The sequence below is a fragment of the Bombina bombina genome, chromosome 1 (assembly GCF_027579735.1).
Source record: "Bombina bombina isolate aBomBom1 chromosome 1, aBomBom1.pri, whole genome shotgun sequence".
In the NCBI taxonomy this organism is placed as follows: Eukaryota; Metazoa; Chordata; class Amphibia; order Anura; family Bombinatoridae; genus Bombina; species Bombina bombina.
In genome coordinates this window covers 62168689-62181959 of record NC_069499.1, presented here as the reverse complement: position 1 = coordinate 62181959, position 13271 = coordinate 62168689, and the positions used below count along the sequence as shown (strand labels likewise).

The 13271-nt window shown below is 37.8% G+C and overlaps 1 protein-coding gene across 1 annotated transcript in view; it reads right to left on the bottom strand.

Annotated features, from left to right (window-relative positions):
• LOC128653259 (uncharacterized) overlaps window positions 1-12133 on the bottom strand; it is a 147924-nt gene extending 135791 nt beyond the window's left edge. The window contains exon 1 of the mRNA XM_053706451.1: window positions 11840-12133. Within this exon, the coding sequence (XP_053562426.1) occupies window positions 11840-12059 (220 nt within the window). The 5' untranslated portion in view covers window positions 12060-12133. The remainder of the gene's footprint in view (window positions 1-11839) is intronic.
• Window positions 12134-13271: the final 1138 nt, after the last annotated feature.

Sequence of the window (13271 nt, the reverse complement as noted above, 5' to 3'; positions counted from 1 at the left end):
AAAAAAAAGGGAAAAAAAGAGCCTCTGACAAGAGACATGTATATGAAGATATCCCGATTCTAAGATTTCTTATTTAAGCATATTGAGAAAGAAACCCTTAATATGAGCAAATATTCATATAAGTTTCAAATGAGCCTATGACAAGAAACATGCCTTTTAATTATAAAATCCTTATTATTCTAATTAAGCATTTTAAGTGTAAGTGACACTGTTTAACCCACCAGTACTCTATATAGTGAGTCAGTGACACAGTCTGTAATCTGTCGGTGAGATGGCTGGCCTGACCCTACCCACCCCAGTACTTTATAAAGTGACCACAGTAGTCTGTGACATGGTCCAGCCCCCCCCGTACTGTATATAGTGGTACTGTATAGACTGACACTGTTTACCCCCTGCCCCCCACCATGCTGTAGTAACAAGGTCTGTAATTTGCTGATTATTATATATTATTTATTTTTTGATGCTGGGCCCCCACCCTTGGGGGCCCAGTTGAAATTGCGACCTCTACACCCCCTGTAGTTTCGCCCCTGATTGCGTTGGGTGCCCGGAGGTCGCCTTTAAGGAGGGGGTTCTGTAACATATGCCTGCCTGATATCACTGTCCCTTTAAGACTCCCTTCCCTGCTACTGACTGACAATCATGCTGGTTTGGGCAGTATCTGCATTCAACTTACCTGCCTAATTAATCATTCATGCACCTGATTCCCTCAGCCTCTTTTTAAGTCTTCTCAGGCCTAATGGGCATTGCGTTAGCTTTAAAGTTGTGTTCCAGAACAACAGAGGTCTGTGACTGTTCCTGCATGGATTTTACCAGCATATTCAGGCTACAGCCTTTCCTTTTAGCTATGCTAAAAAATAAATAAATAAAAATCATCTAATCGCAAGTATCCATATAATGCCATTTTGTTTCCTGGACACCACTACTTAACAAACTCTGAACTTTATTCTAAACTGCAAGTATGCATTTGGTTATAATCACTATCTAATTACTACAACAGCATCTTACTCAGCTGAAATATCCTCCTCCAATTATGTTAATATATTCAGAACTCTGCATCTATGTGTTCAGTTAAAAGCTTTCATGGGATTCTCCATTATATGCACAAAAAGTATTTAATGCCTTAAACTTGCAACTTGTCTATCACCTGTGCTGTTCTGTCATACAGCTCGATATAATATGATGTACTGTGAACCTGCAACAAATCTTAGTTTGCATCTATGAGTCAATCTTCTACCAGTTTACTCTAAAGCCTGAACATCCTACATTGCTATATTTTTCTCACATGAATCCTGCAGCTACTCCTATTAACTAACTATAAGTGAAGCCATAATATATTGTATACATATGTTGCACTCTCCATGAATTCTACAATAACTTCTTGCAACTATGAATCACAGAATATCATCTATCCACGTCCAGGATACTCTTCCCTGGGTCAGGGGTCGGTGTCTCCAAATCCCTACCACTGCCCTGAGGGTCTGTGTCCTGAGAGCATATACATGACAACCTTTTTCTGCTTCTGAGGAAAGTATATGGCTGGTGCCAAAATGTTTGTCAAACACTGTACACAGATTATCTTTCACTGAGCGTGTCACCTTCAAGTCTGAGCCTTTAAGTACACAATACTATTAACAATAACAAGGGAACACGAGATTTCATTGACCGTAGTGCTGTATGTGTAGCTCCAAGGGTAAAGCTTTCATGGAAGTTCATTAAAGGGACAGTCAACACAAAAATGTATGTTGTTTAAAAAGATAACTCCTTTATTACTCATTCCCCAGCTTTGAACAAAAAAAAAACATGGTTATATTAACATACTTTATTACCTTTAACCCTCTAAATTTCTGTATGTTTCTAAGTCCCTAAAGACAGCCCCATGATCACATGCTTTTTATTAGCTTTTGACATCAGGGGAAGCTAGTTTATGTGAGCCATATAGATAACTTTGTGCTGACGCCCATGGATTCTAACAACACAATCAATAGATAGTCATATGATCAGGGGGCAGTCAGAAGTTGCTTAGAAACAAGGTAATCACAGAGGTAAAAAGTATATTAATATAACCATGTTTTCTGTGCAAAACTGGGGAATGGGTAATAAAGGGATTATCTATCTTTTAAAACAACAACAATTTTTGAGTTGACTGTCCCTTTTAAAGGGACATAAAACCCATTTTTATTTCTTGTAGAGCATACAATTTAAGACAACTTTTCAATTTACTTCTATTAACAAATATATTTTATTCTCTTGGTATCTTTTGTTGACAGAGCAGCAATGCACTACTGAGAGCTAGCTGAGCACATCAAGTGAGTCGATGACAAAAGGCGTATATGCCCAGCAGGGCCTTGCTGCTCATGAACCTACCGATGTATGCTTTACAACAAACAATACCAAGAGAATTAAGCAAATTAAATATAAGTAAATCGGAACGTTGTTTACCAATGTTGTGTACCAATAGACACATTATATTGGAAATGATCCATACAAAGATTACATAAAATAGTGACTAGTATTTTATTAGTCTAACCTGATCATTTCAGGGACAGACAACAATACCCTAATCTGCTGACAATAATAAACTACTGTACAAGACAAATCACAAGGTGAGATCAGATTAGATCCAAGACAAATACTGATATACATAAGATTGGTACACAAGCGTGTGATGAGCACCAGTATGTTTTTAACTATACACCCATTTTTAATAAAGAATCAATAAAAATCTAGTGTTTTAATATACTACCATGCTATACAAGGGAAACTAAGGGGATTAACAGTGTGCTTGAACAGTATCCTTTTTTCAGCCCTCTAGACCAGGGGTGGCCGGGCAAGAGGTAGATTGCGGTCTACCAGTGGACCACAAGTTAATTTTGAGGTGACCGTCTGGAAGATTTAAAAAGTCTGCATAATAAGAAAACGATTTCTCACACATCTAGATTCTGAGTAAAGACCCTCGCCACCGTAGATGTATGATATGTTTCTCTTATGCAGACTTTTGAAATCGGCTATGTGTCTATAACGGCGGTATGTGTACTTCAGCATGTGGGATGCGGCTGTAGCTGAATTCGCTGCCCCAGCTTTGGTTACTGCCTGTCCCAAACTCTCCTACTTTTTGTCTCAAGAGCGGTCAGTCCACAGTACAGACTCTTCATGCACCAGGCTGAGATGCTGCTCGGTATCCCTGGGTTTGGCAGTTTCAGGTCCTGCTCTATCTGATATTCTGCTGCTACTTTCTAGTTCTCTCCTCCGTTACTTGTCACCAGGATGTGCTGGGTGAATGGTCTGGTGTTGTTTTTTTTCCCCAGGGTCTGTAACTCCCCCTCAGGTTCTTTTACTTACTCTGTACCAGGTTGCTCTCTGATACTTTCTCTGACACACTAATGGCAGCTATAATTTGTGATAGTTTCTGCAGCTTTCTGTCCCCAGAGTTTGCAGGTCAGTGCTGTTGCTACTATACCAGTTTCTAGTTGCTGTGTAATGCGGTACAGAGCCTGCAGGTCCTGCTGCTGTCACTGTCCCAACTATTTTCAGTAGTCTTCAGCTAGTAGTGGACGAATGGAGAGCAGCCAACAGGGTCTGCCCCCTAATCAACCTGACATGGCGTCCAGCCAATAAAATTACTTTGTAGAATGAGTTATTGTCATCGTTGTACCTGAGCTGTGGGTTCCCCATGTGTTCCAGGCTTGGCTACTCCGCTAGCCCTAAACTCAAGCCATATTGATTGTGAGACTACTTATTCATACACAGGCGCTGTACACAGATAAGGCTGCTTGATGGTCCCAGCGTGACGTAAAGAGAGAGCTCTCGCAGTAAGTAAAGAGCGTGGTTGTATTATTATTATTATTATTATTATTATTATTATTATAATAGAGTGTGGCTGATTTTTAAAGATGTATTATATGCGGCAAAAATTAAATTTTCAGGCAGCAGGTCCTATTTGTGGCAAAAAATAAAATGTTCAGCCAGCGACTGGTGTGTTTTTGTTTTGTTTTTTTTAGTTAGGTGACCACGTCACTTGGAATAAAATTAGAGGTAGCCCTTGCCTTACAAACGTCTGCCCACTCCTGCTCTAGACTGAATCTAATTGGCTAAAATGCAAGTCAATAAATAAATAGCCATGTGATCAGGGGGCTGTCAGAAGATGCTTAGATACAAGGTAATCACAGAGGTAAACAGTACATTAATATAACTGTGTTGGTTATGCAAAACTGGGGAATAGGTAATAAAGGGATTATCTATCTTTTAAAGCAATAACAATTCTGGTATAGACTGTCCCTTTAAAGTGATAATATCCCCCTGCTAGCATAACAGTAAAAGGAGTGCCATCGTTTTTCTAACATTAAATAAAGTTGTTTAAATCTACACGTTCTGTCTGAATCTCAAAAAAAGTAATTTTGACTTATGTATCATCACTTTTATGGGATTTAGTGTTTGTAAGACCTAATTATTTTACTGTAATCATTCTCTGTTCTCCACTTATTATTGCTTGAACATAAACCTTTAATTTAACATCACTGACTGTACTGAATAGTGTGCACGTGTTGAGCATTATATCACAGAGCCTACTTCTGTTATTAAATCTTTCTCTTGGACACCTGTATTAAAAATAAGCTCCTTTTTCATGAGAGCATACTGTAGTAGGCTCAGCAGTGTACATGTCTCTTGAGCAGTCTATGGCCTAGATTTAGAGTTCGGCGGTAGCCGTCAAAACCAGCGTTAGAGGCTCCTAACGCTGGTTTTGTGCGCCCGCTGGTATTTGGAGTCAGTGATTAAAGGGTCTAACGCTCACTTTTCAGCCGCGACTTTTCCATACCGCAGATCCCCCTACGCCATTTGCGTAGCCTATCTTTTCAATGGGATCTTTCTAACGCTGGTATTTAGAGTCGTTTCTGCAGTGAGCGTTAGAGCTCTAACGACAAGATTCCAGCCGCCTGAAAATAGCAGGAGTTAAGAGCTTTCTGGCTAACGCCGGTTTATAAAGCTCTTAACTACTGTACCCTAAAGTACACTAACACCCATAAACTACCTATGTACCCCTAAACCGAGGTCCCCCCACATCGCCGCCACTCGATTAAAATTTTTAACCCCTAATCTGCCGACCGCCACCTACGTTATACTTATGTACCCCTAATCTGCTGCCCCTAACACCGCCGACCCCTGTATTATATCTATTAACCCCTAACTTGCCCCCCACAACGTCGCCGCAAGCTACTTAAAATAATTAACCCCTAATCTTCCGACCGCAAATCGCCGCCACCTACGTTATCCCTATGTACCCCTAATCTGCTACCCCTAACATCGCCGACCCCTATGTTATATTTATTAACCCCTAATCTGCCCCCCACAACGTCGCCGACACCTACCTACACTTATTAACCCCTAATCTGCCGAGCGGACCTGAGCGCTACTATAATAAAGTTATTAACCCCTAATCCGCCTCACTAACCCTATCATAAATAGTATTAACCCCTAATCTGCCCTCCCTAACATCGCCGACACCTACCTTCAATTATTAACCCCTAATCTGCCGACCGGAGCTCACCGCTATTCTAATAAATGTATTAACCCCTAAAGCTAAGTCTAACCCTAACACTAACACCCCCCTAACTTAAATATAATTTTTATCTAACGAAATAAATTAACTCTTATTAAATAAATAATTCCTATTTAAAGCTAAATACTTACCTGTAAAATACATCCTAATATAGCTACAATATAAATTATAATTATATTATAGCTATTTTAGGATTAATATTTATTTTACAGGCAACTTTGTAATTATTTTAACCAGGTACAATAGCTATTAAATAGTTAAGAAATATTTAATAGTTACCTAGTTAAAATAATTACAAATTTACCTGTAAAATAAATCCTAACCTAAGATATAATTAAACCTAACACTACCCTATCAATAAAATAATTAAATAAACTACCTACAATTACCTACAATTAACCTAACACTACACTATCAATAAATTAATTAAACACAATTGCTACAAATAAATAAAATTAAATAAACTATCTAAAGTACAAAAAATAAAAAAGAACTAAGTTACAGAAAATAATAAAATATTTACAAACATAAGAAAAATATTACAACAATTTTAAACTAATTACACCTACTCTAAGCCCCCTAATAAAATAACAAAGCCCCCCAAAATAAAAAATTCCCTACCCTATTCTAAAATACAAATATTACAAGCTCTTTTACCTTACCAGCCCTGAACAGGGCCCTTTGCGGGGCATGCCCCAAGAATTTCAGCTCTTTTTGCCTGTAAAAAAAAACATACTATACCCCCCCCCAACATTACAACCCACCACCCACATACCCCTAATCTAACCCAAACCCCCCTTAAATAAACCTAACACTACCCCCCTGATGATCTTCCTACCTTGTCTTCACCATGCCAGGTTCACCGATCCGTCCTGGCTCCAAGATCTTCATCCAACCCAAGCGGGGGCTAGACATCCACTGAAGAAGTCCAGAAGAGGGTCCAAAGTCTTCCTCCTATCCGGCAAGAAGAGGACATCCGGACCGGCAAACATCTTCTCCAAGCGGCATCTTCTATCTTCTTCCATCCGATGACGACCGGCTCCATCTTGAAGACCTCCAGCGCGGATCCATCCTCTTCTTCCGACGACTAGACGACGAATGACGGTTCCTTTAAGGGACGTCATCCAAGATGGCGTCCCTCGAATTCCGATTGGCTGATAGGATTCTATCAGCCAATCGGAATTAAGGTAGGAATTTTCTGATTGGCTGATGGAATCAGCCAATCAGAATCAAGTTCAATCCGATTGGCTGATCCAATCAGCCAATCAGATTGAGCTCGCATTCTATTGGCTGTTCCGATCAGCCAATAGAATGCGAGCTCAATCTGATTGGCTGATTGGATCAGCCAATCGGATTGAACTTGATTCTGATTGGCTGATTCCATCAGCCAATCAGAAAATTCCTACCTTAATTCCGATTGGCTGATAGAATCCTATCAGCCAATCGGAATTCGAGGGACGCCATCTTGGATGACGTCCCTTAAAGGAACCGTCATTCGTCGTCTAGTCGTCGGAAGAAGAGGATGGATCCGCGCTGGAGGTCTTCAAGATGGAGCCGGTCGTCATCGGATGGAAGAAGATAGAAGATGCCGCTTGGAGAAGATGTTTGCCGGTCCGGATGTCCTCTTCTTGCCGGATAGGAGGAAGACTTTGGACCCTCTTCTGGACTTCTTCAGTGGATGTCTAGCCCCCGCTTGGGTTGGATGAAGATCTTGGAGCCAGGACGGATCGGTGAACCTGGCATGGTGAAGACAAGGTAGGAAGATCATCAGGGGGGTAGTGTTAGGTTTATTTAAGGGGGGTTTGGGTTAGATTAGGGGTATGTGGGTGGTGGGTTGTAATGTTGGGGGGGGGGTATAGTATGTTTTTTTTTACAGGCAAAAGAGCTGAAATTCTTGGGGCATGCCCCGCAAAGGGCCCTGTTCAGGGCTGGTAAGGTAAAAGAGCTTGTAATATTTGTATTTTAGAATAGGGTAGGGAATTTTTTATTTTGGGGGGCTTTGTTATTTTATTAGGGGGCTTAGAGTAGGTGTAATTAGTTTAAAATTGTTGTAATATTTTTCTTATGTTTGTAAATATTTTATTATTTTCTGTAACTTAGTTCTTTTTTATTTTTTGTACTTTAGATAGTTTATTTAATTTTATTTATTTGTAGCAATTGTGTTTAATTAATTTATTGATAGTGTAGTGTTAGGTTAATTGTAGGTAATTGTAGGTAGTTTATTTAATTATTTTATTGATAGGGTAGTGTTAGGTTTAATTATATCTTAGGTTAGGATTTATTTTACAGGTAAATTTGTAATTATTTTAACTAGGTAACTATTAAATATTTCTTAACTATTTAATAGCTATTGTACCTGGTTAAAATAATTACAAAGTTGCCTGTAAAATAAATATTAATCCTAAAATAGCTATAATATAATTATAATTTATATTGTAGCTATATTAGGATGTATTTTACAGGTAAGTATTTAGCTTTAAATAGGAATTATTTATTTAATAAGAGTTAATTTATTTAGTTAGATAAAAATTATATTTAACTTAGGGGGGTGTTAGTGTTAGGGTTAGACTTAGCTTTAGGGGTTAATACATTTATTAGAATAGCGGTGAGCTCCGGTCGGCAGATTAGGGGTTAATAATTGAAGGTAGGTGTCGGCGATGTTAGGGAGGGCAGATTAGGGGTTAATACTATTTATGATAGGGTTAGTGAGGCGGATTAGGGGTTAATAACTTTATTATAGTAGCGCTCAGGTCCGCTCGGCAGATTAGGGGTTAATAAGTGTAGGTAGGTGTCGGCGACGTTGTGGGGGGCAGATTAGGGGTTAATAAATATAACATAGGGGTCGGCGATGTTAGGGGTAGCAGATTAGGGGTACATAGGGATAACGTAGGTGGCGGCGATTTGCGGTCGGAAGATTAGGGGTTAATTATTTTAAGTAGCTTGCGGCGACGTTGTGGGGGGCAAGTTAGGGGTTAATAAATATAACATAGGGGTCGGCGATGTTAGGGCAGCAGATTAGGGGTACATAGGGATAACGTAGGTGGCGGCGGTTTACGGAGCGGCAGATTAGGGGTTAAAAGTGTAATGCAGGGGTCAGCGATAGCGGGGGCGGCAGATTAGGGGTTAATAAGTGTAAGGTTAGGGGTGTTTAGACTCGGGGTACATGTTAGAGTGTTAGGTGCAGACGTAGGAAGTGTTTCCCCATAGGAAACAATGGGGCTGCGTTAGGAGCTGAACGCTGCTTTTTTGCAGGTGTTAGGTTTTTTTCCAGCTCAAACAGCCCCATTGTTTCCTATGGGAGAATCGTGCACGAGCACGTTTTTGATGCCGGCCGCGTCCGTAAGCAACTCTGGTATCGAGAGTTGCATTTGCGGTAAAAATGCTCTACGCTCCTTTTTTGGAGCCTAACGCAGCATTTGTTTGAACTCTCGATACCAGAGTTAAATTTATGGTGCGGCCAGAAAAAAACCCGCGGAGCGTTAACAGCCCTTTTACCGCCGAACTCTAAATCTAGGCCTAAGACAGCACTGTTTGCAACAATGTTTGTTTGTAACCATGTTTTACAAATAGTGCTCATGACATATGCATGCTTCTAAGCCTACTTTAATATGCTCTCATGGGGAGGAGCTAGGTTTCAACACAAGATACCAATAGAAAGAAGTGCATTCGATATTTTTCTTTTTTTAATTGCAGATTATCTGATTCTTCAAAGCTTAAAGGGACACAAAAACCAAAACATTTTCTTTTTTATTAAAGGGACGCTAAACGTTGTCTAATAGTTATGTAACACAAGGACAACCTTTCATTTTAAAATATACAATAAGGCCCCTAAAACTGTACTTACCTTTTAAGCGCAACCGTTTTTTATTTCAACAGCCACGTCACAGGTGCGCTGTCTAATCACGGTGCACCCAATCACTCCATTAGGCTAAATGTAGTGTGGTTTAGCGCACTTGAAGAATTAGTTATCTTAAGGCTCGTTATGGAAATAATAATTATTAAAGATACTAATATACCTGTAAACATATTATATGGATTATTTAAAAACTTTTAGTACATCTATAATTATTTACATTAATTATTAATATATTTCAATATTTTATATTTAATAAATACATAACGCACCTTAAGATAGCTCATGTCTGTTTAGCGCACATGAAGAATTAGTGTGTCTGGTTTATGTGCGCAAACCTGACAGGAGTAAAAACTAATTCTATAAGTGCGCTAACCCGATATCACCTAAAGCGCGAAACCCAAAGTGCGCTACACATATTTTACATTCCAATGTTCTTCACATAGAAAAATAATTTTTATTATTAAATATATATTTCTTTATACAGTATATGCCATAATGTTAATGTAAAATATATATATATATATATATATATATATATATATTAAAAAATAAAATTTTGCTGTATGTGAAGAACGTTGGAATGGGAAATATTAGTAACTCCTGTTGGATTAGTACACAAGCAATAGTGTTAGGTTTATTCTTCTGAGCTCTCTATTGAAGTCTATGGGTGAAAAAGTTAGCGCAGCCACGATGTCCAAGGTACTGAAGTCAGCGCACGTCGGGTTTTGCTCACACGCGCACGTTTTACTATCAACTAATATGCACGTTAAGATTACTTCTAGAAGTGTTTAGGCTCAGGAGCACAAAATACAGCTCCACTTGTAATCTAGTCCATAGTGCAGAATTATGTAACATATTCATCAACATTTAATCTCCCTTTAAGACAAAGCATACGAAGTTCAATAAAAAAAAAGTTCCAGTTTAATTTTATGATTAAATTTGTATTGGTCTATTGGTATTTTTCTTTAAAGAGGATACCTACGTAGGTATCGTGCACATATCTGGGGCACTGTATGTTGGCAAACACTGCTGCGATCTAGTGCTCTTGTAAATGTATAACATTGTTAAAAGCATTTTAGCAAAACTGCTGCGTATAGTGCTTCAGATATATACACGTTTCCAACCTAGGTATCCTCTTCAACAAATAATACCGTGAGAACAAATTTGATTATAGGAATAAATTGCAATTTTTTTTTAAATTGGGAAGGAAATGTCCTGTTCCTTTAATGTATCCCTTCCATAAAACAAATGCAGACGAATCCCAATACCTCGGGCCAGAATCCTCAAACCCCTCAGTCAAAAATGAAAGTACAGCTATTAACCAAAACTACACAAAACATCTCAACTGTTACCAAAGACAAAACAAGCAGAGCTGCTTCCTTGTGTTTCCTGAACATAATTTTACACAAAGAGAACCAACTTTAAACTTTCATGATTCAGATAGAGCATGTGATTTTAAAACAACTTTCCAATTATTTTCTATTATCAAATTTGTTTTGTTCTCTTGATATCCTTTGTTAAAAGTAAGGCTAGGTAGGCTGATAGGATCTCAGGAGTGTACAAGTGTCTTTAGCAGTCTATGTATAAACATGCTCCTGAACTCACCTACGTTTACTCTTTAATAAAGGTTGTCAAAGATACTAAAGAAAATTGATAACCTAAGTAAATTGGACGTTATTCAAAATCACATGCTCAATCCAGTCCATTAAGTTTAGTTTGACTTCTATTTTATGATCCTCTATAGGACCAGTCAACACTGTAGATTTGCATAATCAACAAATGCATGATAAGAAGACAATGCAATAGCACTTAGTCTGAACTTCAAATGAGTAGTAGATTTTTGTTAAATAAATTGCAAAGTTTGTCTATTTCCACTCCCCCTTTATCATGTGACAGCCATCAGCCAATCACAAATGCATATACGTATATGCTGTGAATTATTGCACATGCTCAGTAGGAGTTGGTGACTCAAAAAGTGTAAATATAAAAAGACTGTGCACATTTTGTTAATGGAAGTAAATTGGAAAGTTGTTTAAAATTGCATTCTCTATCTGAATTATGAAGTTTAATTTTGACTTGTGTCCCTTTAATCTTTTTGCATTTATTTCAATTTCTATAAGTGGATAAAGTATGTATGCCAGACTTCAGAACTACACAGTGAATACAAAGCATATACAATCTAAAGGGGTTTCAAGAGGTATGTTCCTTGACTATAAACCAGTACAGATTCTGCTAACAAAATAACTCTTTAAATGCTACTAAAACATTTATTTCGTTGGCAGATCTTTTGCAATGTAATGATATACTATAAACATATATAACATTTTGTTTGTAGTTCCTTTGGTTACATAAAAATAGCATTCTGTTAAATACAATTTCAGAGACACAGAATGAATCCATATTATAATTAACATTACATATTTTCTTACCTACAGAAGAAAGTTGCTTTTTGGATTTCTTTGTTTTTTGTATACAGTCAGTGAACGATACCAATTTGTTCTTTAAGTCATTGACCTTTTTCTCTGCTTTTTGCCTCTTTTTAGGAAGAAGTTTATCATTCTCACTATTTTCATTCTTAGTCTGTAGAGTTTGCTTATTTTGTGGATTCTTAAATATATTCTTCATCTTTAATTTTGAGATATTTTCCATCTTCACATCTTTCTCAGCATGTTGTCAGCGTGTACAGAACGCCTCGTGTGAATTTGTTTTTTAAGAGGAACTGTTGCTGGACTTCACTCTTACAAAGCGTATGGGGTTTGGTGATTACTCACAGCCTGTGAATCCAAGAAAAATCACAGCCAAAAAAACAACATTCATCCTGCAAGGATATGCCACACCTCTGTGTCATCAAATTAGGGAGGCCAAAATAAACAAACTATGTAATTAAAGTAACAGTGTACAATTTTCATATAACTGCATGCAATAGACACCACTATAAATAATATGCACAGATACTGATCTAAAAGTTCAGTATAAAACCTTTTAAAAATTTACTTAGAAGATCCTAGTTTAGCAATGTTGATAATGTTAGGCTGCGAAACCCAGTGAAAGGGTCTGGGAAAGCAGACAATCCCCCCCCCCCCTTCCCTGCATATGAAAAGACAGATTACATAGACAAGAGCAACAGGAGTCTGTAAACGAGCGTATACATCTGACACTGTGGGGCTTGGTTAGGAGACTGAAAATCAGCATTAAAAAAAAATAAGCAAAACTAAATATTGTTACAAAAACACTCCCAGATGGGCTATATAAATGGATTAAATACAAAACATGTATGGAAAGAAAATTCTACCCCTTTAATATACAATATCCATTTAACATATCTTATAAAAGTCTACAACAATGTGAATTGAAATGCACATGAATACTTTACAAATGTGAATATGAGCATTTATGCATTACCAAAAGTGCTACTAGTGATAGATTTCGGACATGTGTACAGGCGAAAGATTTCATCAGAAAATTTGTTTCAGATTGTTTTCGTCCATCCAGCTCGGACGAATATAGGATTCGGATGTATTACCATTATTTAGAATGGGAACTAGTATAGACAATGAATTAAAGGGACAGTCTAGCTCAAAATAAACTTTCATGATTCAGATAGGGCATGTAATTTTAAACAACTTTCCAATTTACTTTTATTATCAATTTTGCTTTGTTCTCTTGGTATTCTTAATTGAAAGATAAACTTAGTTAGGGTCATATGCTATTTTTTTTTTTTTTTTTAGATAAAATTGTGCTCACGCCTGTGCAGTTACCTAGGAGTCAGCACTGATTGGCTAAATGCAAGTCTGTCAAAAGAACTAAAATAAGGGGGCAGTTTGCAGAGACTAAGATACAAGGTAATCACAGAGGTAAAAA